At 36.4% G+C, this 27190-nt stretch overlaps 1 protein-coding gene across 2 annotated transcripts; it reads left to right on the top strand.

Annotated features, from left to right (window-relative positions):
• The first annotated feature begins 208 nt into the window (after positions 1-208).
• Positions 209-25044, top strand: gak (cyclin G associated kinase). Of its 2 annotated transcripts, XM_043239489.1 has the most exons (29): positions 209-558; positions 3806-3867; positions 4363-4422; positions 4646-4760; positions 5945-6087; positions 6278-6403; positions 7446-7535; positions 7816-7951; positions 8067-8179; positions 9357-9432; positions 12075-12195; positions 13791-13796; positions 14358-14407; positions 14513-14661; positions 15304-15426; positions 15603-15736; positions 17438-17632; positions 17715-17832; positions 18058-18137; positions 18241-18434; positions 18913-19077; positions 19209-19634; positions 19986-20120; positions 20330-20470; positions 21229-21315; positions 21400-21648; positions 21858-22006; positions 22090-22266; positions 23126-25044. In XM_043239489.1, exons 1-29 carry the CDS (start codon positions 417-419, stop codon positions 23225-23227), a joined length of 3864 nt encoding a protein of 1287 aa, XP_043095424.1. In that variant the 5' UTR covers positions 209-416; the 3' UTR covers positions 23228-25044. The 2 variants fall into 2 exon arrangements, with proteins under 2 accessions (XP_043095424.1, XP_043095425.1); XM_043239490.1 differs by lacking the exon at positions 13791-13796.
• The last annotated feature ends 2146 nt before the right edge of the window (positions 25045-27190 follow it).

The following is a 27190-nucleotide window of genomic DNA, read 5'->3' as shown; positions in this document are numbered from 1 at the left end:
ATTGAGGCTAGTAGCTAATATTTATTACCAGTCTAAATATTTGACATAGACTTTGATGGATGAATGGAATTCGGCGCATCACAGCGAAAACCTATAATTCTGTGACTCCCAACCCTCTCAAGTCATGTACATGGCAGGTTTGACAGACAGAAAGACCTGCCAAACCGGAGCAGAGTTTGAAAGCAACTCGTGTTCGCGTGACGTCAGCGCCCCACGTCAGCACCTTGCGGAAATACCGCTGAGGGAGAGCAGGTCGATCGGAACCAGCGCTCGGGATGTTTTCATCCTAGAAAAGCGAGTTTCTAATCCAAATTAACGCTCTGGTATCTAGCTACGCCATTAGTCGAGTGAGCGCGCTTGTTCTCCCATCCGGTGCCGGTTCCGGTAAATAGGCGCAACAGTAAAAGAGGGACAAGATGTCCCTGTTCCAGTCAGCGCTCGATTTCCTGGCCGGGCCCGGCGGATCCGCCGCCGCCAGCCGGGATCAGAACGACTTCGTCGGGCAGGTAGTGGAGCTCGGAGAGCTGAAGCTCCGGATCAAACGAGTCATCGCTGAAGGTAAAAGATTCATTCAAAATAGCACCAGGCTAGTCATGCTAACCCCCTGCTTAAGATACTAACATGTATGCTGTTTAGAACAGCTCTCAATTTCACCGTAAAATGTCCGTAATGCTCTCGTAGTCGCATAAATTAAATTAGGTTTAGTATATGTGTATATCATTGTGATTATATGGATGGCAATTGCTTAAACTTGAACTAGCCGGCTAAGTTGTTAGCAAGTCACTTGGCTCTGATACACCTGACATGAACTCATATTTTAGATGATCCTCTGTTTGTTTTTGAGTGTAAGTTATATATAGTAGTTATGTTTTGTGAGTAGCACAACTATATGAATAGCCAAGTTTGATATAATTCATATTTTAATATAATTGAAGGTAATTCAAGTTTAATGTAATTCATCTGTATGCTTTAACTGAACTTAATTTGTATGCAACTGTGTACAGACTGTATTCATCAACCAAGGTATTTATATGGTACAAAAAGTTTTTTTAAAAGTTTTTTTTTATTTTTCATTCCTTTTAACCTGTGGTATCACACATTTATGGAAGCCTGTGTCCATCATTGGACAAAAATATAAAAGTAATGCGACTTTTCATCAAAGGATTCCGACTCCGTGTTTTAGGAAATGCGTCATTTTTAGTTCAGGCCTTTGAATTCTCAGTTTACATTTTGCATTATTATTTGCAACTCAAAATAAAACAATTGTGTGAATTGCCAGATGAAGTTCACGCCCCAGAAGGGTGTGAGTGACATTTCGGGTGAAATGGATGTATATATATATATATATCTCAAAGGAAAGTTCCTGATAAGTTCTTTCTATTGACTGTCAGTCATGAGTGTACGTATTTTTGTTATAAACGATTAAAATCAGTACATAAAGTCATATCAGAGTAAAGTATTTTTTAGTTTTGGCCTTCCTTTCTGCTTCTCACCCCTGAAATAGAAATCTTTTGTAAAACTGTACATTTTTAATTTGTAAATGTTTAATGCATCCTTTCTAACTAAAGTGAAACTAGTGGTACTTCTTATTATTTGACGCATATGCACATTTTATTATTATCTGTCGAAGTGGGGTGCTTCGGTGAGACCTGTTGAAATACGTTTCGGGTTTTGACGGTAATGTTGGAGTAAAGCTCCAGCCCATCACTGACCTTCACTTTGCTCAGGTGTGTTGATATCTACAGGCCCTGAATGGAAACGGAGAGAATTCTGGGTGAACAGGAATGGTTTGCATAGTGGTGGCGAGGCATAGTGGTTAGAGATCTAGGCTGGTAAGCAGAAAGTTTAAACTCTGGGACTAATGATCCTTGACCGATCAACCTCAGGTTCCTGTCTGTATGACATGCGTCTTTACATGAAGGCGTCATTTAACTACAGAGTAATTGACGTGGTATCGTTTACATAGTTCGTTACATCCCAATGACATTTCTGGACCGCGATATTGTGTTGAACAGAATTAAGGCTCTGTATATTTTGTACGTTCCTGAGGTCTCTTGCAGTTTTGTTACTTTGTTTTGGACCGTTCCTTGTAAATTTGCGGTGCGTGTGAATGTCAGCGCACTGTAACGTGAAACGGGAAAGCTTCTTTTGATTCGTGCAGCCTGACTCGGGCCTCCGCTGGTATTCATTTACCCGTTGTCATGGTTACAGGCCGTTTTGGTCACTTGAGGATTGTTTCACAAGTGTCCATAAATACCTGGCATTGTCACTTTTGTTCGTGTAAAGACATACACACCTGACACAGTTAACATCTGTTCATGGAGCCGTTATGATTCGGTCGGTGTAATTCTATTCAATATTTTGGAGTGGAACAACAAAATGCTTGGGTGAAATTAAACGTGTTACTTTACAAAAATGTTCAAATATGTCAAATAACGCGGATGCCTCCCATATTAAACGCCAAATGAACAGTACATGGAGTAACTAACATTGTACACTAATACAGAACAATTTAAAAATACTTATGTAACACTGAACTTTCTAGCAAACATGCCAACAAAGCACAATACTATTTAAAATAATAAGTTATTTTATTAATATTTTGTCGCCCTTCTACGTGAATCAGTCTTGCTGAGTAGAAGGGAATTCTTTTAAAACATTAGAAACTATTATAGATCCCAGTTTGAACACCATGTGTGAACAATTCTAAATGTATTAATAGAGCTGTTGTAATTATGGTTATTATTGTCTTACTTTTGAATTTTAATTAACAGAACTGTAATATTGCAAGTACTAGCATTAATGGAGCTTTTATTTTGACGGAAACCCGCAGGAAGCCCTCAGTGCTTCAGATTTATACATTTTGTAAAGAGAAGTGTGAAAAGAAAGAAGGAAGGAATCATCATAATAATCGCATGGTAATTATTTTCAGTTATTGGTTCGGTGTTCGGTTTACTGATGAATAGAAATAAATAAATAAACCACATTTTGTCAATGTCGATATTCCACTTTATCATAATTTCCTTGTCAGTACTTTATAATGATTCTTTTACTAATTATTATTTTTCAGTTACTTTACTCTTAATTGTAGTTTTAATATTACGATTCCTACACCTGTAGCTGGTTGCATAAAATGATCATTTTCTGTTATTATAAGCTCATAACTAAGTTGCATAAACATACGATGATCTTATCTGAATCCGAAAAGTAAGACTGATTAGTTTTTGTCTAATTGCTAGTTGGTCAGACTAGTTAAGACACACTTCCCAACAAAGAAGCTACGTTTGTGCAACTGAATCCAGTTGTTTTTAGTTCCTTTTTTTTATTTCAGCCGCATAACGCCAATTACTTCTGTGGTATTTTCTCCACGGCACTTAGTCTTGATGATGAAATCTTGTTTGAAAAGGTTATTTGCTGAGATCATGATCCATTAATGTCGTGTAGCTTCATAGCTGCAGACGTGATGAGTTCATTCACTCCGCCGGTTGAATAATGACTGCTGAGGGCAGACGTTTCTTTCTGTGTGCGTGTTGCTCATGTTCTCTAGATGACTGACTCATTCATGTTGCGATTATAGAGAATTTTATAATGCCGGAACGGTTGTGAATTACCGCCACTCAGAAATGCTTTTGTTCCCTTTATAATAGAGTTCCAGAGTTATCTGCGTATATTTTTTTTTTTTATGCCTCATGTCCTGTCGGTGCCACAATCCCAAGTCAGCAAAACTGAATCTGCCAAAATCTTTATTCAGATTGGTGCCATCACAAAATAAGTCTAATAATGAAATATGTTTCCTCTCTTATAGGTGGCTTTGCGTTTGTGTATGAAGCCCAGGATTTGGGTAGCAGTAAGGACTATGCGCTCAAGGTATGATGACGCCGTCAAATATTAAACTGTCATTAAACTGTATGTGCTAATGAGTTGAGTTTTCTTTTTTTAATAATCTTTATGAGGGCGTTTATTGCAATAGTGTTGTTATTGTAAGCTAATTGAAATAAAGCTAAAACAAAATAAATCTAATTTTAGACTTAAGCTTATAAAACTAAATAGAAATTAGTAACGTTGCTTTGGGAACTAATAGGATTAATATTTTAGAAATAATTCAAAACATCTTAAAAAAAACAATATTAATGAATGTTGTAATAGCATGTAAATACTGCTAAAATACAAATTTGTAACACGTCATCCATTTATCTCACGTTCTTCAATAAAATACGATATCAAATATCACATAACATATACAGAAAATGAGGAAATTCCTTTTAGAGGCATTTATTTGTCCCTCATATTTTAGTTTTTTTTTTTGCAAATTCCAAAATCAAGAAAGATCTGAAAAAAAGTTATTTGTATGATTGCGTGCAGAGACTTCTCTCCAATGAAGAGGAGAAGAACAAAGCCATCATTCAGGAAGTCTGCTTCATGGTAATAATTCCAAATATTTTATTCTCATAAGGTGACTAAATTATTACACACAGCGCTGTACCTAGGCACCTCTTTCATTTCTATTTATTGAAAGATTTATTGATTTATTTATTGTCTCACAGCTGTAGAGCAGCATATCTGTCACCGTTTTGTAAAAATAAAAGAGTATTGCTCAGAAAAAACGGTCTAAAACCCAACCTGCTTCTCCATGTGCTCCGTGTAGAAAAAGCTGTCTGGTCACCCCAATATTGTGCAGTTCTGCTCGGCTGCGTCTATCAGTAAGGAAGAGTCGGACACGGGCCAGGCTGAGTTCCTCATCCTCACAGAGCTGTGTAGAGGTACGCACACGTCACATTCACGCTGTATTACATAATGATGGAGAAAATCCATCCTCAAGGCAAATTTAGGGTAATTCAGGTCACAGCGCAATTACTCCAGTTACCCCATAATTGTTCAAAGCGAAAATTAATCATTCAAAATCCACTTATGTTGTTCCGTGTGCTTAAGATGTATTCTTTTCTTTCTATATGTTATCTTAAGGGTTTTTGCATTATTTTACATTATTTATACATCAGATTGGTTTCATCTTTAAATAAAAAGTAAAAATATGTACGTATAGTTCACATTTGAGGTTAAATACTATAGAAAAGTGCCTTTTTCGGTGGTTTTTAGCTTGTTTTTCATCTAAAAATATGGCATGCGGTTGCTTCAAGCTGTGGTATAAACATCATTTGATGTAAATTGTTATGATCGTAAATAATAATCACAATTACGATGTCAAGAGAATAATAATAATTACAGAAAAGTAATTTGTAGTCATAATAATTCAGTCCTTCTTTAAAGTATTGTGATTTTCAGTTATTGGACGACAGAATTTAATTCATGTATCCTGTTGTTGGTTTTTAAACAAGACCATTTTTAATGCACCTTAAAACATTTTCCCAATTTGTTGTTGAAATAGTGGCAGTAATAGCTGTTTTTTATGACAAATTAATAAAAAAAAAAGTAAAATTGAATATGTAACGTGGTGTATATATTTTGACTCCCCCACAAAAGATTTTCACTTGCTGAAATTTGGTTCATCACTAATAAATATAAAAAAAAGGCAACATTTTTCAAATATTTTTTTGTAATGTTTTGTTTGCACTTTATTTTACAGTATGTGCACTTACTTGTACTTACCTTAAAAAACTTACTGATAATGCAAGGTTAAGTTTAAGGTTAGACTCAAGTTGAGTGCCAGTTTATGACCTGTTTTTGTAATAACAAGTGCATAGTGTAAACGTGGAACGGGAACGTAAAATAAAGAGCTACCTAGATTTTAATTGGACGGTAATCTCTCGACAGCCCCACATCAGCGCACTTTTTTTGTTACTGGACGATCATTTAAACTCTGGTCTTGATAAAAGCGAGAGGGGAAGCTCTTGACTGACTTTACACATTCCACTCTCTCCTTCTGACTTTCTGGCGCTGGCGTCAGTTTCCTGTGCTCACATTGACCTCCGCCCTCTGTTTCCTGCAGGCCAGCTGGTTGATTTTGTGAAGAAGGTGGAGCAGAGAGGACCCATGTCATGTGACACAGTGCTGAAGATCTTTTACCAGTCATGTCGCGCTGTGCAGCACATGCACAAACAGTCTCCACCAGTCATACACCGCGACCTGAAGGTGAAGCCCCACAGGCTAAATGATTTATTAATGCTTCATTTGCAGACCACGAACAAAGAAGACTAGCATGAATATTAAAAATAAAATAGAAATTGCAGCGCGATTTTGATGACGGTTCATTTCATATCATAAGCACGTTTTCTCGAATGATTAAGTACGTCGTTCAATAACGTTTCTTCTTCTTCTGTAGATTGAGAATTTATTGATCAGTCATCAGGGCACTATAAAGCTGTGTGACTTCGGCAGCTCCACCACCGTGGCACATTACCCAGACTACAGCTGGTCTGCTCACAAGAGATCTATGGTGGAAGACGAGGTAAAAAAAAACACATTCTCCAAGCGGTCGCTTTGACATCACTCGCTGTTCTCTGATTGGTTCGTTTTGCTGCAGTTTTGATTGTGATTCATGGATTGTCACAATAATTGTGGAAATGATTACATTGTTACGTGACCAGAGAGAAATATTTTGCGGTGATTGTATTAAAATCTTGGGCTATTTCCTGTGGAAGCATTCCCTGATTTAATTGTTTTGTTGATTAAATTAGCTTGTTTGGTTTCTGGCCGTCTTAAATCAGTTATTGGTAGTAAATTGGAAACCCACGCAATCCACGAAGCCTGCCATTTCTTTGCACACGAATGTCTGTTTATTCAGTGCAGTTTTGTTAGCAGCTAATTCTAATGAGGACCTGGTTTTAAGCGTTTTAAAGTCATCGTTTGAAAACATGGATTTAAAAACTACACCACTGTTTTTTAATCATCGTTTCCACAAAAATGTTAAAAGCACAGTTTTCAACGTTAATAATAAAAAATTATTTAAGCTTTAAATCGGCATATTAGAATGATCTCTTAAGGATCATGTGACACCGAAGACTGGAATAACGATGCTGGAAGTTTTGATTACAGATTTTAATATTTATTAATATAATCTAATAAATATAATTGAAACAGTTATTTTCATAATAGTTTATATTATTACTGTACTGTACGTGCTATCAAATGCAGCCTTGATGAGAATAAGTGACTTCTTTCAAAAACATTATAGACCCCAGACTTTTCAAGACCTGGAATATAGTGTGATGTAGTATGGAATATTATGAACCATATTTCACAAAATTACCATTTTGAATGTTTTTTTTTTTGATCAAATAAACAGCCTTGGTGGGCATAAGACACTTCTTTCAAAACATTTTTAAAAATCTATACAACTCTTAGACCGTAGTACAGATTGTTGATCAGGTGTTTACATGCTTTAAAGATCAATTATTCTAATTCATGCATACAGTCTTTTTAACATATAAACTCACTAAATTTTCTCTCTTTTTTTTCTCGCCTTTTTTGATTCTCTCTTTATCCTTTAGATTACTAGAAACACGACTCCAGCGTACCGGACACCAGAGATGATTGACCTCTATTCCAACTACCCAATAAATGAGAAACAAGACATATGGGTGAGTTATATTAGTTAGGACTAATTGTGCGCTATCATGGAGGGAAAAGTTTTTTGTTTTTTTTTTAAGAATTTTAAATAACAACAAGGTTGTTTTTTAGAGACAATGCAAAATTGTAATAAAAGCTTACAAAGGCAAACTTTTTTTTTTTTTTTTTTTCTTCTCTCCAGAAAGCACTTTGGTACTAATTTGGCATTAATCACGTAGCACCTGGTTAGGATACGGTGTAACAGGTTTTTCCCTTGTCCTTGTGGTTTTCAAAGAGTGGTTTGTTCTCTAGGCTCTCGGCTGCATCCTGTACCTGCTCTGTTTTAAGCAGCATCCATTTGAAGAAGGAGCCAAACTCCAGATAGTAAATGGCAAATACAACATTCCCCAGAATGACACCAAGTACACAGTCTTTCACCAACTCATCCGTAAGCATCCTGCAGGAACTACTATATTCCCTCTTGCCATAATCTCGCCTCCGCCACATATTCTTGTTTGCTGCGCGTTTGTTGCGTGTCGAAAAACCTTGTGTGTTTGTTGCAGGATCGATGTTGAAAATCAACCCGGATGAGCGACTGTCAATCAACGAGCTTGTTAGTCAGCTGCAGGAGATCGCTGCGGCCAGGAACGTCAACCCAAAATCCCCCATTACCGAGGTACAAACCGTCTAACAAAAACAGAAAGTGTCGTGACCGTCATTTGTAGGTTTCATACTAAATATGCAAAATATTTCCAAAATACAATAAGTGTATAAAACTATTTAATTGCAGCAAATAATATGTACATTTTTAAAGTTTACATTTACAATTTTTTTAAAAGTACATAATCCACAAACACAGCTACTGAAAAATCCCTCTAACGTTGAATATAAACCTTTCTCGTGCTATTTTCAACTCTTAAGAATGAAAATACATTTGCCTCATGTTATTTGTATATTATGCTTTTTTTCCACATTTTTGCTGTGTCACGCCATAGGACACACTGGCCGGTTTTTAAAAAAGTTTATTCATCAACAGCCCATACATATATATCTCAACTATATAAATATCTAGATATCAGAATCAGCCACTGATTGAACAGCCCTATACAGATTTTCGCAGTCTCTCCTTCAGAGGTTCTGTTTGATCACCAGACTGGTTGGGTTGGTTGAATGAGGCTCTTTTTGGTGCTTCATTTGAAACAGACCCCTTATTCTTTGACACTCAGACACACACACACCCCCACAGAGACGAGCAGAGTCCCACATACTGATCACAACTCTCTGAAGAGCCATTTAGAGACGCCGCCGCGCTCTTCCTTTCGCGTTCTCTCCTTCATTCCTTTCCTCCCTCCCTCCCTCCGTGACCTCCTGGAGACAAAGCAGCATCTCATCCCTCGTTTTCTCTCTGACCTAATGGCCACTGATCTCACTACATAAGTCAGAAACAGAGGAAAGGCTGATAAACAAGAGGGAGCACCGGCTCGAAGAACGACTCCTGGATTAATAATACCTGGATTAACGCTCGCGAATGGTTGATTTTCAGAGCATCCAAACGGCAGGGTTTGAGAGCGATTGGCGGTGTTATGCTCCTGTGTGCACACATGATGTAGAGGGCGGTTTTAGATGCGTCTGATCTGGGTTAAGAAGGGGTTTTTCTCTGGATTAAAGTGATTACCACCAACAGCCAGAAGCTGCGGAAGATGTTCTGCTGTCACTGACTAGCGTGTGTATTCTGGAGTCTGGTCTCCCGCTTCGCTCCTGATGTGTGTGTGCAGCAGACCGTCGTCCCGATGAGTCTGTTAAGTTCGTACTACTGTCTGAAGTCTGTGTATGACGGCTATGAATCCCTGCAGCTCCTGGAGCAGAACGGAGGGTTCGGGAACAACAGCGCTCAGCTTCCCTCGCAGATCAACAACATACACAATGCTGGTGAGTTTTGCATTCGGCTTGTTTGATGGAAAGCCGTTTTCATTCCAGTAAATCTGTAGCTTCCTTTTTATTCAGTTATGTCACACTTCCTTTGTAATTTTTAGGGTCTGTTCAAATGATCTTACAAACACCCTGTAACTGTCTGTCAGTGCCGTCGGATCATATCTAGTCGTAGATCTGCTGATGTGCTGCTGGCATCCTGTGTTTACATGCATTACGTTTGGAAGTTTCTCTTTTACATTTTCAGTTCCATAGCATGCATATATATTTAGTTAATTAGTTATTCTAGATAGCCGTTTTTTGTTTGTTTTATAACTGTTCTGGTCAGCTTTAATTGGTTACTCGGTTAGTTATTTTAATGCTCACTTATTTATTAAAACTATTTATTTAGTTTTTAGTTCTTTAGTTATTCTTGTTGTTTGGTTACTTATTTTTTCTGCCTTTAGGTTTATTTTTTTTTAGTTTATTTTTTGTAGTGATTAGTTATATATTTTTTTTGTTGTTGATATTTTTGAGGTATTATTATTATTTGGTGGTCAGTTAGTTATTTTTTGATTCATATATGCTTATTTTTTTTACTTTATACAGATTTGAACTTTCGTTATTGACTTTTTAAATGTTTAAGTTATTTAGATATTACTTGGTTACATCGTAATTTTTTTTTTTTATCAATATTTGTTTTTGGTTGGTTTTTAAGTTATAGCTTCTGTATTTTTGTTTGGGCTGTTCGTTTAGGTTATTATTTTTGGATCTGGATTAGTTGAATTTGGATTCTGGATTAATTGCTTGTGTTTGTTTTTTAGTTTAGTGATTTTTTTTTTCTTTTTAATTCTCTGTAGCTTTGCTTTGTTAATTGAAAGTGTTAGTTATCACTTAGTTTTAATCTTTTTGGTTAGTTATTTTTTTATTGTTTGTTAGTGTACATATATTGTACTGTGAAGTATTTTATCAGCTAAAATCATCCTTTTTTTATTGCTTGAGGGGTTAGTAAATCTCATAGTTCCCTTCTACAAATGGTGACTTGCAGCATTTAATAATATACACAAGTAATGTCCGGCACAGCTGTATTTTTTTTTTTCTTCATTCTTTTCTTTTTTACACTTTGTTAAACTGCTGAAAAGCTCTTAATAACGCAAACCGATGCGTTCAGGAACCGGCTGAGCTGTGTAAACAATGATTTGTGGCTTTAGGCCCACCAGCATTTGTGGTAATGAGAAGTACTTTGTTTCTGAGAGATTAATATCTAAGAGGGTCTTTAGAGAGAGACAGGATAAAGCAGCATCAGTCATGTCATTACACTTTTGTTAAAACCACACACACAGTTTGAATGAGCTCTTTTAGGCAGCATCGAGTTATTCACACACAAATGAATTAAAAGTGCTTGCATATAAAGACGCTCGCACATGCCTGCAGATTTTAGTCACTTGTATCAGGATCCACCGACCATCACGCTGGCTTAATACTGTCCACAAACAGATAATGCCGCGTACACACACACCCCTGCCCCCATATTTACGCCAAGGGATGCTTTCTCTGTGCGTTCTGTAAGAGGATTGGCCCTCTGGTCACCATCTGCTGGGTTTACTCTGATTTTCTGAGTGAACACAGTCAGAAACTGATAATACCACTCACGTAACTGCGAGCACACTCCAACGTGTTTCTTAATTTAGTCAAAATATCATCCCATTAAAAGAATCAAGTTCTACACTACACATATAGCATTTAACAATATTTGTTGCACCTAAAACATGGTTTACTTTTACCCTGAAAATTAAGCATGCTGTTTTTGCTACTGTACCTTTAAGACTTCTGTATCTAAATAATACGTTTTTTTTATTTAGCATAGTTTGCAAACTTTTGGTTGGGATATTTATTATTATTATTATTATTATTATTTGCTTGTTTTGTTGATGTCTGTTAGTTATGGTTGGTTGAGTTATTTATTTAATAAAGTTATTAATTAATTGTGTGTGTGTGTATAAATATAAAGTAAATGTTAAAAATAACAAAATTAAAAACTAATATTAATGAATGAGATCTTTATTGTAAAGTTTCACCTGTTATTGTTATTAATTGGTTGGTTGAAGACTTAGTGGGTTGGTTAATGATTTTTAGTTATTTATTAATTGTTTGCCGTTCATTTTTAGTTATTTAGCTACGTTTTAGTTGCATAGTTATTTAGTTTCACATTGCAATACAAAGGTATGAATACTGAATACTCATTTGATATTAAGGATGCAATGCACTGATATAGTGATTATAAAAATGTTATCTATGTAATTAATAACAAGTCTGTATTGGCAGATGTTACTTCTTATAATGGTAATTTAGTCTTAAGATGTTTAAGCCTTTTGAATACATTTAGGAGTATAAAAATAATGGAGATTTGCACATGTGGGATTTTTACATAGTAGTGTTTTCAAAACTCTGAAATATCTCGCAAAGCTTTGAATCTTTGGCCTTATATAGTGCACTAACTCCTAGATCTGATCATTTTGGATGTTGGAAGCATTTTTGTTCTTGACAAGTGTTAGTTGTGAGTCATTGCAGAGAGACATTTCTTGTGTGCATATGTCAAATATATGCATTGTGCTGTAAAAGGTCTTTGATCTGAGGTTGTGTGTGTGTGTGTGTGTGTCCAGGTGTGTATGAAACAGACCCGGCCATGGGCGGAGGCTTCCTGGATATTCTTAAAGGCGGAACCGAAAGATTCCTCACCAACATCAAAGACACTTCCTCCAAAGTCATCCAGTCGGTGGCCAGGTGAGCGACGCATTCAGCCTTCAATAAAACACCCCTGCGGCCGTCCCACGTTATCTAGCTCACACGTCTTGCTCGAGTGTGTTTTGGCTTGCCTTGGTTTCATTATGATGCAGCTCCTTCCGCCGAGCCATTGACAGATTCAGTCGAATAAAGGAAGAGGTCGTAGTTGTGGAGAGAGTACTAGTAATCTGCTGGCTGTTTAATCTGATATCACTTAATCTAGCTCACAAACAATGCCACCCGCTGCTGGCTTTCAGCGTGTTTACCAATGTCTGTGCTAAGTATAAATAGATTCGGAGGCTCTTTTTCATGCGCTGTGGTATTTTAAGGCCTTGAAGAAGACACAGCACCCTGACGTTAAGGCGGTTTCTAAAGGTTGAATGGATAGTTATGCTATCTTCCAGTCCCAGACAAATTCTGAGGTAGCATTACAAGTTTTCTTCACAGAGAGATGGCGATGGAAAAACTCCATTCAAGATGGAGGACTAAGCAAAAGAATTAATGATTTATATATAATTTGTTTAATTTTGAAATTATAATATATAATAAAATAATTAAAAGGGGAGTATCTTACCCAAACACTGCACTACATTCATTTGTATTTACTATTATAGTAAATTTAATTATGTAAATTAGCTTTTATTTTTTATATTTGAATTTTGATTTTATTGTAGCTTTCTTAATTTTTTGGTTTACTTTTAGTTTAACATTTTGAAATGTAAAAGTCTCTTGTCACTATTTATTTTTTCCTTCTAGATTTTATTTCAATAATTGAATGTCTTTTGTCAATGATATTGAACAAAACAAGACAATGAATTGTAAATATTCCTATTTAAATTTTCATTGTTTTTATTTGAATTTTAGTTTTCGCTGTCATTTTTATATTCCTATTTATCCTAGTTGTTATTATTTGTTTTGATATTGGTTTAAGTTTTCGTAATTTTATATATATTTTTGTACTTATTTTACTATTTATCTTTTCATTTTTTTGTTTAGTTAATAATAATTTTATTATTAAAAACAAACAAAAATAAAAAATAAAGACACAGGATACTTCCTCATTACAATGCATGCTGTACAGTTTTTACTGCACAATGTACATTTGAGTAAAGAAATCCTGTTTGAGAAATAATTGACTAACATGAACCGAGTCAGTATGCAGCCCCTGCTTTTTTGTACGTTTTTCTGCAGGATAACCTATGCTTATGCATCATACTCAAAACAAATGACGTTTAGAAATGTAAATGGGGTCACTTCTTACTGATTTGATCATCATTATCTTCATAAGAAGATAAATTCGATCTGTCTAATTGCAGTGACTAGACATTAATCTCTCGGTAAACTCAATCAGCATTTTGTTTATGACACGCACTGATCTACCAGATCATAAATTCTCCTCCACTCCCCCTCCATAATCTGTTTGCATTTATTAATCACGTTTAATAATTACCCCCTTACGTCTCCACGAGTCTGTCATGTTTATTTCCTCCTCAGTTGGCCCATTTTTGCTTTCATTTTGTTTTGTTCATTGTCTTGTTTTGTTCATTTGGCTCCTGAATCACATCACTCGGTCCCAAACCTCCAACCCCTTGCAGCTCCAGGTAACTATGGGACGGTGCCCGTGTGTCTATGTTTGCGTTGCGTGTGTGTGTGTGTGCAGAGATGGTGTGTGAACTTCGCTCCACCTTCATCTCAAAGCTCTGTTCGCTGTTTGTTCTTAACCACAGTCTGCTCCCATCAGCACAGCATTACCCTAATCAGTAGAGTTTCTTAGGACTTAAAACAACTGCCTACTAAACCCATATGTATGAGTGCTGCTCCTCAAATGACTTCAGAGGAATAGTTCACTATATTCCAAAAGATGATGCATAGATATGATCACCAAAACTCTATTTGTCTGATCAAAATACAACGATATTGTGAAATGGACTAAAAAAACTGACCCCAAACAGTATTTTTTTTTTGTTTTGAGTGAACTGTTCCTTTAAGTCTTTTCCTTTTTAGACCCAGATCTGTGCAAAGTTCGTAATAAACTGGTTGAGTTTTAATACAAGCCATTACTTTTACTCCTGTCGAGTTTTAGCCTTTAATATAGATGTTCTTTTAGTTGTTGGATTGCTTTTGTGTTCATGCATCTAAATCTGTGTCTTGTTCTGTCTCAGTTATGCTAAAGGAGACCTGGACCTGTCCTACATCACCTCCAGAGTAGCAGGTACGCTCACCTGCGCAGTACGCCTTTCAGATTCATTTTGGAGGCCTGAATGCTAAACATGAAGTTGTTAATGTTATTTACCTGTCAATGTATGTGTTTTTGCAGTCATGTCTTTCCCAGCCGAAGGTGTCGAATCTGCCATTAAGAATAACATTGAGGACGTGCGTCTGTTCCTGGATTCTCGACACGCTGGTCATTACGCAGTTTACAACCTCTCCAAACGCTCCTACAGACCGGCCAGGTTTCACAACAGGGTGAGAGTGAATAGCTAAGCAGTTAGCTTTTTCGCTAAAGTAAATGATTAATAGGTTACGAGGACCTAAATTGACGTCTTGTACTCATATCATAAATTGTTGTGTCGTTATTGTTAACAAAAAACGAAATTATTACAAATAATTGTATTTAAAAAAACTAAATATACAGTACATACTATTAGATCACACACTTATTTTTTTAAGTTTAATTTAAATTGAAGAACTAAAATTAAAACAAAATTAAATTAAATTGAATTAAAATAAAAGCATACAACAGTTATATCGCAATCACATCCAAAATAAGTTTGGATTTTTTTGCATAATGTACATTTATTAAGTATATATAAATACACATACATACAGTCTGTTTTGAAAAATCTTATTTATATGTGTATATACGTAAATGCATGTGTTTATATATATATATATATATATATATATTAAATTTTACATATTAGAAAACTGAATTTCTACAAATAAAACATTGGGGAAAAAATGTAATTTTTTTTTTTTTTTTTACATTTTAGCTTTTAATTTGACATTTCCATTTATTGCAAATTCAACCATTAAAAATAAATAAAACATTTCATAGGGATCTACATCCTTTACTTGATAAAACTCATAATTGTGTCATGTGTGCAGGTATCAGAGTGTGGCTGGCAACCGAGACGAGCTCCTACACTGAAAAACCTGTACAGTATCTGTAAAAACATGCACCAGTGGCTCAAACAGGACCAGAGGAACATCTGCATCGTACATTGTCTGGTGAATAAATACACGCACACACACAAACAGCTCTTTTCCAACAGTGTTACTAAATAAGCTTAGCAAGCCATAATCTTTTTTTTTAATTATTTTTATTCTGAAAAAAAAAAAAAAAAAAGATGCTTGTGTCCTGGTATGTCTCGTCATCTTTCTATGCCGCTGCTGTGTTTCTGTAGGATGGTCGGGCAGCGTCAGCTGTGGTGGTTTGTGCCTTCCTCTGTTTCTGCCGTCTGTTCTCGACAGCTGAGGCTGCAGTTTACATGTTCAGTATGAAGCGATGCCCACCAGGCATCTCAGCCTCGCACAAACGGTAACAACTTCCTGTAATTTTCTCACTCTGTTCCTTTGAATTAAGACTTACCGCACGGCACAATGTCAGGGCAGGCTGGTGTAGAGCAGAAATAGATGCTCGGAGGATTAATTCGGCACCTCAGGTGCATGAACATGAGCTGCGAGTCGCAGGTGTGACGGTTCTTTGGTGTTGAGGTCACTTCCTGCCACAACTGTTCTTCAGCTCGCCAAGAGCTTCTGCTGAACTTCGCAAGCTCATGGGACTCTTTTGATTCTAACCAAGTGTGAATGTACGTGGTTGCAGGGGCTGATAACAGTAACTTTGTCAGCTAAAAGTTGAAGGAAGTGACATAACCCTGAACAGAACATTTAGTTCTGCTGCTCACCAGTACCTAAGCATTTGTATATACTATCAAAGAACTTTGTGAATTTATATGTTCAAATTTCATTTTAATCTTAGTTTTAGTGATTTTGTTTTGTTCTTTTGTCATTATATAGATATAGATAACTGGATTCTTAAAAATATTTTCGTTACTTGATATAAATTAAACATGAACCGAAAATTTTATTTCACTTTATTCACTTTAGCTTTTTCAAATGTTTGTTTAGAATAAGTCGAAGTGTTAAAATAGATAACAACTAAAACTTGATTTAAAAAAAAAACTATATGGATGTTTAAGCAAAAAGAATATCAAAATGTCAAATATCAAACCAAATTACTTCTCACCTCATCTAAAATTCAAATTTAAGATTAGGCTAAATGTTGAATTACCACAGGACTCGTTTATTATATGTTAACTTGTTAAATTATACCATTTTGTCTTCTGTCATAATTGTATAAAGTGGGTAAACCTTGTGACTTAAATTATGCATGCAGCAATTTACTTTACAGAGGAAAAGGAAAAAGCTCTTCTAGAGGTTTTATGGAAGTCCAGTCACCTCAGCAATGCATGAAAGGACTAAAATATTAAAGGGTGCTTTTAGGCAACTTTGCAACTTGCTCAACTTGCAAATATCTCACGTAAGATATCTCATGATGTGTGAAATCTGCTTGTGAGGATGTGGGGTTCATGGCAGAGATCATAATGATTTCAGTTTTCACTGTTCATGAAAAAGTGGTAAAAATGTCTCATTCCTGAGCGTAGATGTTAGATGATAAACCATGATGATTGTGCTGAATGTTAATAGCGCTTGCTAAGCAGTAATTCCTGTTACACTATAAAACGTTTTAAAATCATAATGTAAACAACAAACTTACAAGTATTTTGACCCACAGTTGCATATCTTTTTGTCCATTATTTTCAATTTCAAGAATGAATGCATTTGACACTTTCAATCTCTCCTCATCTAAACCAGGAGAAATGCACTTAATCATTAATAATTTAATAAATAGTTATAATTAAATATGTAAATAATTTAAAATGTACGAAAAAAATCACCATTGCGCATCTTTAACAAATTATACCTGATGTTAGATGGTGTACCATGATGATTTAGCAGGTTGTTAATTATCATAGATATCATATTGTAAAACTATTGTCTCTTTGTTCAAACCCCCACTGTATTGAAATCTTTAAAAATGATCATTTGCCTATAGAACAGTAAAGTAAAAGCCTGATTTATACAAAGGGTGAGAGAGGATGGTGAAAATGGTCATGTAAAAACAAAAGTGTTGATGAATTGCACTAATCAATGACTCTTTGGTTTTGTTTTTTTGTAGGTATATTGAGTACATGTGTGATATGATGGCAGAAGAGCCTATAATTCCCCACAGCAAGCCCATAACCATCCGCTCCGTCGCCATGACTCCCGTACCGCTCTTTAATAAGCAGAGAAATGGCTGTCGGCCGTTCTGTGAGGTTTACGTCGGTGACGAGCGCGTGGCAACCACTTCACAGGAATATGACAGAATGAAGTAAGTCGACCTTGTTAATGGACATTATTGAAAAAAAATGACACAGTGTCTGTATCTCTTGCTACCTTTGGTGTCTGTGCAGGGATTTTAAGATGGAGGACGGGCGAGCGGAGATTCCTCTGAATATAACTGTGCAGGGAGACGTGCTGATAGTGATTTATCACGCACGCTCAACGCTGGGCGGACGTCTGCAGGCCAAAGTAAGACTCACAGTGATTGATATTTATGCATCATTTCCAATTGATCCAACATGTTTATAAGCAGAAATTAACAAATGCAGGTATATATATAAATTAATTTTCCCACAGTTTCTACATCTTAACTTAGAATTAAACACAAAAAAACTCACAATTAAATAGTAATATTGTTTGTTATTTGCCAGTCATTGCCAATCATTACTACATGATGCGTTGTGGTTTTTGTAGATGGCTTCCATGAAGATGTTTCAGATTCAGTTCCATACTGGGTTTGTGCCCAGAAACGCCTCCACTGTCAAATTTGCAAAGTAAGTTTTTTTTGCATTACTTCTGGAACGATGTCAGTTTAAGTTTTTGTTGTACGTCGCAATTCGCTGCTCTTTCATAACTGCGGCTTGCGTGTATTTGCAGGTATGATCTCGACGCGTGCGACATCCAGGAGAAATACCCTGACCTCTTCCAGGTGCATGTAAATGTGGAGGTGGAGCCTCAGGATCGTCCTAGCAACAAGACTCCGCCTTGGGAAAACTTTGCCACCAAAGGACTCAATCCCAAAATCCTTTTCTCCAGCCGAGATGAACAGCAAGAGATCCTGACAAAATTTGGTGAGTATTTGGCCACTTTTGCATATTTTATCTCATATTAGCTGCTGGAAGTAGTAAAGCGCAGACTTCAAAATAAGAGTCTTTGTCCATATAAATTTGTTTCTTATTAAAAGTAAAACATTCTTATTTTTATTCTGTATGTTATTGTTTTGTTTTTTTTATTGGTATCTAGCATTTAATTCTTCCTCTGTCAAAGGAAGTAAAGTCTAAGAACATTATTTAACACATTCAGTAGACAGATTTGACTAGTTTTGGCACAGTAGTCAATATGTATATAATGAATGTTTCAACATTTTTAAAAGAATAAGCAATACATTATTTTGAGTTTGCATGGGTTTTTGTTTTCTGCATGGACATATAGTATTAATTTTGTTTTTACAAGTTTTAAAACCTACCCTGTTCTTGTTTCTCATCTTTGTCATCTTCACAGTTCCTGTTAGTTTCAGCCGTTTTATTGTTAATGTTTCTGGTTGATCAGGTAAACCAGAGCTCCCACGTCAGCCTGGTTCCACGGCGTGTTACACCTCTGAACCGGCCCAGCCGGAGCGTTCCCCTGAAGGGCCACCGACGGACCCGGATTCCCCTTCTCCTCAAAGCACCGACTCCAACGCCAACAACTTCTTCCAGACGCTCGACTGGGATGGTATACAATACATTCTTTATGCAAAAAGAGCACAATTAAAATCTTTTTGCCAACCAAAGCGCTTCTTTCTTTATCCTTTATAATGTTTCGTGCACTTGAATTAATTGTGCTGCTTTATGGTTTCTTTACAGATGGCAGTCGGCAGTTCGATCGTTCTGACAGCCAGTTGGAGGACCAGGATGATTTGAGCGGCGGCTCTGAGGAGGAATCGGTGTCTTACTCCGCCCCCGTCGACGGGACTCTGTCACGTGACACTAGTGAACCACTCTTCGAGGCAGACTTCACAAACACACCACCTGACCCTCAGCCCGATACGGAGGACCTGCTCGGCCTGAACTCTGACCCCTGTCCTCCAGCCGCCAATACTCAGCCAGGCGCTGTTAATGAGACGGGTTTGAAAAGTTCTGCCAGTAACAGCGATTTACTGAACGACCTGTTTGCTCCTCCACCCAATGCTGTGCCTTCAGCTAATGCAGAAGACCTGATGGGAGAAAGCACGGGAGAAGATCTCTTCTTCTCCAACACATCCAGCCAACAGGCTCCAACCGCTAATAAAGGTAAGAGAGAGTGTATGCGAATGTTTAAATGTACTGTTTAATACCAGTAAACTGGTAACAAAAAGGTAGAAGGTTAAGGGGGTCTGAATAAATTTAGGTTGGACTGTATGTATTGTGACATTACTTATGCATAACTTTTTATTATGCTGATTTATTTGTATGATTTATTTATTTTAAATAGATAATATAGATGAAACGAGGATACAGCAATTCAAATAATAGAAATGTATATTCTATTCTTTGGATTTTGGAGTAAAATATCAGCCAGATATGTTTCCAAAGTGTTAATAATTTAACATTTAATGAATGTATTTTCAGGCGGTCTAAATTACACTGACTTTGTTTCTGTAGACTTCTTTGACCCCTTCGGTGTGGGGTCAGCCTCTTCAGGCTCCGATCTGTTTGGTGACCTCCTGGGGTCAGACGGCGCGAGCAGCGGCTTCAAAGCTCCGGCTCCTGCGTCCAACTCCAGCCTCTTCAACCTCAGTGAGTTCTGCTCCGACATACAAACCAGTCAAAACACTGGAATACTGTAACATGTTACTCACTTATTTTTATTATTGTCTTAGAACGTAAAGCACACAATTGTTTTATTTAAATTTGTATTATTGTTTTAAATCTAAATATGTGTTTGGACTGTGGAAATGGAGCCCTGAACCCACATAATGTGTTGCGTGTTTGAAATGTTTTGTCAGATAAGTTAGCAAGCGAGACTCCTAAGATGACATCGTCAGCGAGTCAGCCTGATCTGTTAGGAGGCTGGGAAAACTGGAGCGCAGGAGGATCCAGCACGACTCCTAACATGACCGCTGCGGCCAGCAAACCCACTATGAGTGGTAATCAATCATTCTGAAATCTTTTGGGTTATTTGTAGCAATGCACAGTTTTATCAGAACTATACCAGAAAACGTACCACTGCGTCCGTCTGGGAAAAAAAATATTTCACTGTATTCTCATTATTAAAAGAACTTTGTTATAGTTTTAGTTAAAAATAAGTTGCTTATAATCTCTGCACAGAAGTACGGAAGCCCGTTTCCGCACTGAATTTAAAAAAAAAAAAGATATAAAGTCAGAATTGCGAAAACGTGAGTTTTCCGCTTAAAATTGGACTTTATAACTCGCAATTGGGAGATTAAAAAAAAGTTCGTTTTTATTCTGAGAACTTCAGACTTTTTCATCAGACTTGGTGTTGTTTCGAAACAAAATGAAATCTAGTTGTATCGGCATTAGCAAGGATTTTGGCTGTCAGTCAAAATAAGTACATTTTTATTCAAATTTTAGCTAGTTGAAATATATATTTTTATATTATTGTGTTTATTTCAAAGTGTTTTTGTTTGTTTTGTAATAATCCTGTTTGCCGCTGCATTAGTAAATTGAGACTGAGATTAAAAGATGCTTGTCTATTGTTATTTCTGGTTAAGAAATGCTAATGTTACCAACTGATAAGTAATTCTAAAACACTAATAGCGACACTAGTCATAAAATCAAACACTTCTAAAGTTTACTAGCCAATCAGATTTCCGACTGCTCATAAACCAGTTGCGGAAGCCCGTAAAGCATTTTTTTTACCCATTGACTTTTCTTGTCTGTGCAGCCTCAGGAGTCTCATCTTTCTCCAAAGCCAAATCTCAAAGCTTTGACCCCTTCGCAGACCTGGGCAACCTGGGCTCAACACTACCTGGTGTGTAAAATCTTCGTGTTTACTACTTACCGAACTTTCTCATGTATCGCTCGTATCACGTAACTAACCCTGATTTGTGTTTAGGTTCGTCCAGTGCTGGTTTCTCTGGCTCAGGTTTTAAAACGGCGCCCTCCACGGGAATCTCTAAGAACTCAGGTCAGCAGTGGCAGCAGACTCCTCGGCCGTCCTCTGGCCCCAGCAAACCCTGGATGCCTCCGAACTCAGCGACTAGGCAGCAAACCCAGCCCTCCCAACCGGCTAAACCAAACTACAACCCTAGTTTCAGCGTGATCGGTGGACGAGAAGAGAGGGGCATCCGTGGGCCAGGCTTTGGTACGCTTTCATCATTTCAGAGCCAATGTGCATGAAGAAGAAATGTAACCGTGTATATGTGTTTCGGTTCCTTCAAGGAGCCAGTGCCTCCTTGACAATTTCTAAATGTGAATCTCTAGAGTGAATGTTTGCGTGAAGTATCCCTTTAATGCATTTCACTCTTAAATGTTTTTTTGGTTGTTTATGTTATGTTTTTATTTGTGCCTTAGGTCCAAAGCCCAAAGTGAAACTAGATGACTTTGAGGATCTGTTATCAACGCAGGGTTTTGGCTCCAGACCGGACAAGAAGATGCCCAGAACTATTGCTGAGATGAGGAAGCAGGAGCTGTCTAAAGACATGGACCCTCTCAAACTTCAGGTATTTTTGAATGTATTTTTTTCTCCAACCGGAACAGGTGCACATGTAGATGCGCTCTGGGCTGATGAAGGTTCGTGTGTTAGATCTTAGACTGGATCGAGGGGAAGGAGAGGAACATCCGAGCGCTGCTCTCCACGCTTCACACGGTCCTGTGGGAGGGAGAGACCCGCTGGAAACCCGTCAACATGGCAGATCTGGTCACACCTGATCAGGTGAAGAGGGTCTACAGGAAGGCTGTGCTTGTTGTGCACCCAGACAAGGTATGAAGGATCTATCTTCACGTATTTAAACTATTTTTCTAGTCAACATGTAAATTGACTCTTAATTGACCCATAAGTGTTATTGTACACATTTGTCAGTACACATTTTTCAAAAGAAAGAATTAAAGTTTTCCCTAAAAATTTTTTTGTTTTTTTAAAATCCAATGTTTATGTCTAACACTATCCAACCAATTTAAATATAGTTTTTTTTTTAATGTATTTGTGTTTATATATTTGTTCATATTGTTTTTAGTTAATTATTTGATGTTTATTTATTTATTGTTTTCCTTTCGGACTTGAATTTGGGGAGATCTTTTTATCCAAGAAAATACTGAGTACAATGAGCAATATATTGATTAATCAAAACAGTATATAAAGAAATAATATGGTTTTAAATTGGTAGTAATGCAAATGTAATTATTATGAATCAAAGAATAAAACTAAGTTTATTATATGCATGGATATTTATCCGTTTAGATATTTATGTTTATATATTTGGGGTTTTTTTTATTTATTGATATTTGTGTAAAAGGTTATAATTTTGGGGGGGTTTTTTATAAAAAAAAACATTAGTCTGAAAATCGATATAACGATTCATCCATCTAGATGTTTGTATATAGAAAATAAATAAATAATAATAAAAAAAATTGACATAAGGGGGAAGGGAAGTTTGACATAAAGGGTTACTCCACCCCAAAATAAAAAGTTTGTGATGAATCACTTACCCTCATGTCGTCCCCGGAACAGCTTTGTTTGTCTTTGGAAAACAGTTTATGATATTTTGGGGTAGAGTAACCCTTTAATTTCAGCGCTAAAGAATTCTAATACAATTTTTTTTTTTTTTTTTCTGGTCTTCCAGGCTACAGGTCAGCCGTACGAGCAGTACGCTAAAATGATCTTCATGGAGCTGAGCGATGCCTGGTCCGAGTTCGAGAACCAAGGAGCCAAAGCCCTGTTCTGAGCGTGCTCAGCGAGCGTCTGCCAGGAGCGGCGGGCCCCCTACAGGCAGCCTGAGGCACAGCGCTCTCTCCATACACACAGACACACGTCTCTGAGAGAGTCTGACAGTCAGACAGAACAATCAGAGAAGGAAAACGGACCTCTTTCTGCTCGAGGAACAGTCTAATCTCTTCCTGAACTCTGGAGTGAAATGTGTGGCGCTGGATCTCTCCTCCTTCAAAAGGGGAACATGCTAGCATCCTTTCGGCATTTGTAGATGAATAAAAACCATGCGCGCGCACACACACCCCAACACCCGAGACTACAGTCTGTGTCTTGCACTTCAAAAGAGCTCCAAAACAGATGGTTTCTGGGATGACGACGAAAGGATTCTTTTTCATCTCATTCTGTGCATCGCTATTGTTTTCACTTTTAGTTTTTCAATCAGTGTGGTTTGTCATTTACTGATGTAAATAATCACTCGACTCGTGTGTGTGTGTGTGTGTGCTTGTGTGTCCAGGGGTGGATCATGTTCATATGAAGCTAAAGCAGATGTTTTGACTTCTGTTTTTCCACGGTGTGAAGGCTTTTGATCACTTTCACTTCATTTTCGTCATGTTTTCACAGATCTCTAGTGTTAATTCTCTCCAGGCACCTTGTGGGAAGGCGCGTTGGCGTATTTGTGGGTTCAGGGCTCCATTTCCACAGTCCAAAGGGTATTTCAGTGACCGAAAACAAACTTAACATCAACAAAAGTGTGAGCTTTCCATATATAATTTTTTTTTTTTTTTTTAAATCTCAAGGACCAATCAGAAACGTCTGTCTTATTTATTGTTCTGAAAGCTGTACATGACTAATTGATGGAAATAAAAAAGGACTAAAATAACGGATTTATTGTAAACGATGGAACAAACAAGCTAAGCATTTTGCAGAACTAAATCATTCCAAAGCATCCACTAATATGAATGTGCTTTTTAAGATTATTGCTGGAATGTAACTTTTGTTTGTTTTTTTTTGTACCATTTATCATATTTTCCACAATATTTTATTTTTGTTTCCGTGATCTCTTAATTAATGACACTAGAAAGTTTGCACCGATCCCTCAGGACATCACGCCAAATTCAGTGTCCGATTGTACAAAAAAAATAAATTAAAAAAAGACAATGACGTGAGGGTGGAAATCAGTGCTGTTTTTATACGTAGACCAATAGTTTGAAATATTTCATCTTATTAAAAAAAAAAATAAAAATCAAGGACTGGAAGGAAATGCTGATTCGTGAAGACTTTATTGCCATTATTCTTGTATTATGCTCGGAGATGACTAGACAAAACCAAATCCCTTATCTAGTTTTGAGAAAAAAACATTCGCGGTTAAAGGTTCAGTGTTTGGAGAGGTTTTGGAAATCTTTTGGCTTATTCACCTTCCGCCAAAGTCATAAATGTTTTAAACTGGATTGTGGTGTTTGTGTTCAAAATCTTTATTGGTTGCATAATTAGTGATGTCGAATGGGCTCTGATTGAAATGAATGACATAATTTAGTCTATAAATAAATGTTCTTATTCTGTGAATATATACATATCTATATAATATACACTTATCCCCAAGAAACGAACAGTGCTGCTGCATTTCGGTGGAGAGATATTAGAACACCTCCTGATAAGACACTTTTTCACTCTTTTCGTCCACTCAGCTTTCCTTTGGATGTCAAACTAGTGTTTTTCACCAGCTGTCTCCCGCAGTGGAGAACAAAATCATAACACCACTGTCTTAAATATATTTTTGTCATATTTTCTTTTGTCAGATTTTGACCAATAAACCATAATCATGGTTCGGGTTTAGACTTGTCTATTTATTCCTCGCTCTCTCTAATAAACATTTTAGTGCCGTGTTAAAAATGTAAAAATTCATCACCTGATGACAATTTATAAATGTAAAACTCATATAGCCAAAAAAATACATTGTATGGATCAGGCCCAAAATCATTAGGGCATAAAGTGAAAATGTTTCTTGAAGATATTTGGTAAATTTCCTACATATATCAAAACATTTGTTTATTAGTAGGCTAATGTGCATTGCAAAGTAATTGGAACGTAATTTCGACATCTTTTAAAAGCAATTTTCTCAATATTTTTGCATCCTTGGACTCTTAAATATAATTTCAAATAGGTACATCAATGAAAAGATCATTTTGTACTATTTATTCAGATTTACTTTTTAAATACGTACTTTTTTAAATACGTTTTGTATATTTGTCATATTTTTGCAATATTTTTTACTGTGATGAAGTTTTTTGTAGCTCGGTTATTCTTGAGACATAAGACAGTAAGTGTAGCTTTGATTAGATTTAAAAATTGACGGATTAATAATAGAACGCATTTAACACAATTATCAGCTTCAATTTAATTTTCAGATTATTATACCAGATCTATCTACGCTTATTGTCTGCTCACTACATCTAAAACTGTGTCCAGAGAGAAGGGTTCAGTCATCTATGTGCTTTCAAATGAATAAAAACGTTTTTTAAAAATGAAAAATACTTTATTTTATGAAAAGCAACACTCAAAGCATATCATATCAAAGCAAACTTGTTTTCCAGATACGCAGGCGTTATTTAAGCTCTCCCACTTTTTATCAGCATGGTCAGACATTCATTAAAATGTAATAAAACGGGCAGAAGTCACTCTGAAGGACCCCCTTGTCACAGTTCATATAAGTTTTATAGTTTTAGAATATATTAAATCCTAATGTTAATATTTCCTGCGTCACAACCATGATATGTCAACACTGTCTCTCAAACTCTGAGAAATTGATTTGAAATGTTTAGATCATTTTATTCTGAAGTGGTTTCCATTAGCATCTAGCGTCAACAGAAAAAAAACAAAATGGCTACTGCATGAACACTTGAACTTGTGAAAGAAATGCCAGACTTGTCAACACTGTCAGATGCCAACATCGTAAGCTTTTGTGTTTCAGTGATATAACAAATTACTTAAATTGATCTCTTGAATAAGAACTTCATATACAGTGACATATTGTTTGTTTTAATCCAGTAATTGTTTCAATGTTTTTTTAAATTTAAAATGACTCCAAATTCAGGTTTTCGTCACCAAAGTCTGATCTGTCATCTCCGTCGGTTAAATACTTTGATAATATTTCATTATATTTTGCTGTGGAATTGTTGGTCACGTGTGAAAGTGCAAGCTGTGTGCTAGCATGAATTAACGTGTTTTGAAATGTTAAAGGCGTCTTGACTGCTGTTAAAGATACAGATGAAATTATATATACCCTATATAATACTATATTATATATAGTCCAAGGAAAAAGGCACATTTTGTTGGGAGGTTGAATCAAAGCATAGCTCAGTAGCTTAGTACACATTATATTCATATATGCAATTTAATTTCTCTACAAAGTTTTTATTTTGCATCCTGTTTAACCCACTTCTCAAGAACGACTGGGCTATTTTAATAATTATTTTTAAAATGTTTAATAGTGGTCTCAGTTTCACGCAGCTTCTCGCATCAGTTGCGTCAGAATGCGCAGATTTGTGACGTCATCACCGACCACAACGCTCTTATTATGAAACTATAAACTTTCCCGAAGATATAAAGACATTAAATGTAACATAATTTTTCTCTCTTGGGCCTTGAATTATACTAATTAAACTTTATAACCTCAGTACAGTTTTATTTTATTAAACGTATATGAATGAATTAAGCGTTCTAATTGTTGCGCTAGACGTCTGTATCTTTATCGCTAATAATGAGCTAAAACGGACTACAGTTTGATTTAGGACCATCAGCCATGCAGCAAATCTCTCGATCACCAAACCTTCTCTAATCATCTCGGACTTTAACCGATCATATAAGGAAAATTGACAGGATCACATGAAGAGTTCGCTAGCTCGACTATGGTCGACCGCGCCGCGTGAAGTAAGCTACTGAACCAGGCAGTAAGTACGCCTTTAAAATAAAAGTCCCACGT

Source organism: Puntigrus tetrazona, chromosome 5 (genome assembly GCF_018831695.1).
Source record: "Puntigrus tetrazona isolate hp1 chromosome 5, ASM1883169v1, whole genome shotgun sequence".
NCBI lineage: Eukaryota > Metazoa > Chordata > Actinopteri > Cypriniformes > Cyprinidae > Puntigrus > Puntigrus tetrazona.
Note: the sequence above shows the minus strand (reverse complement) of the source record. Positions and strands in the feature narration are given on the sequence as shown.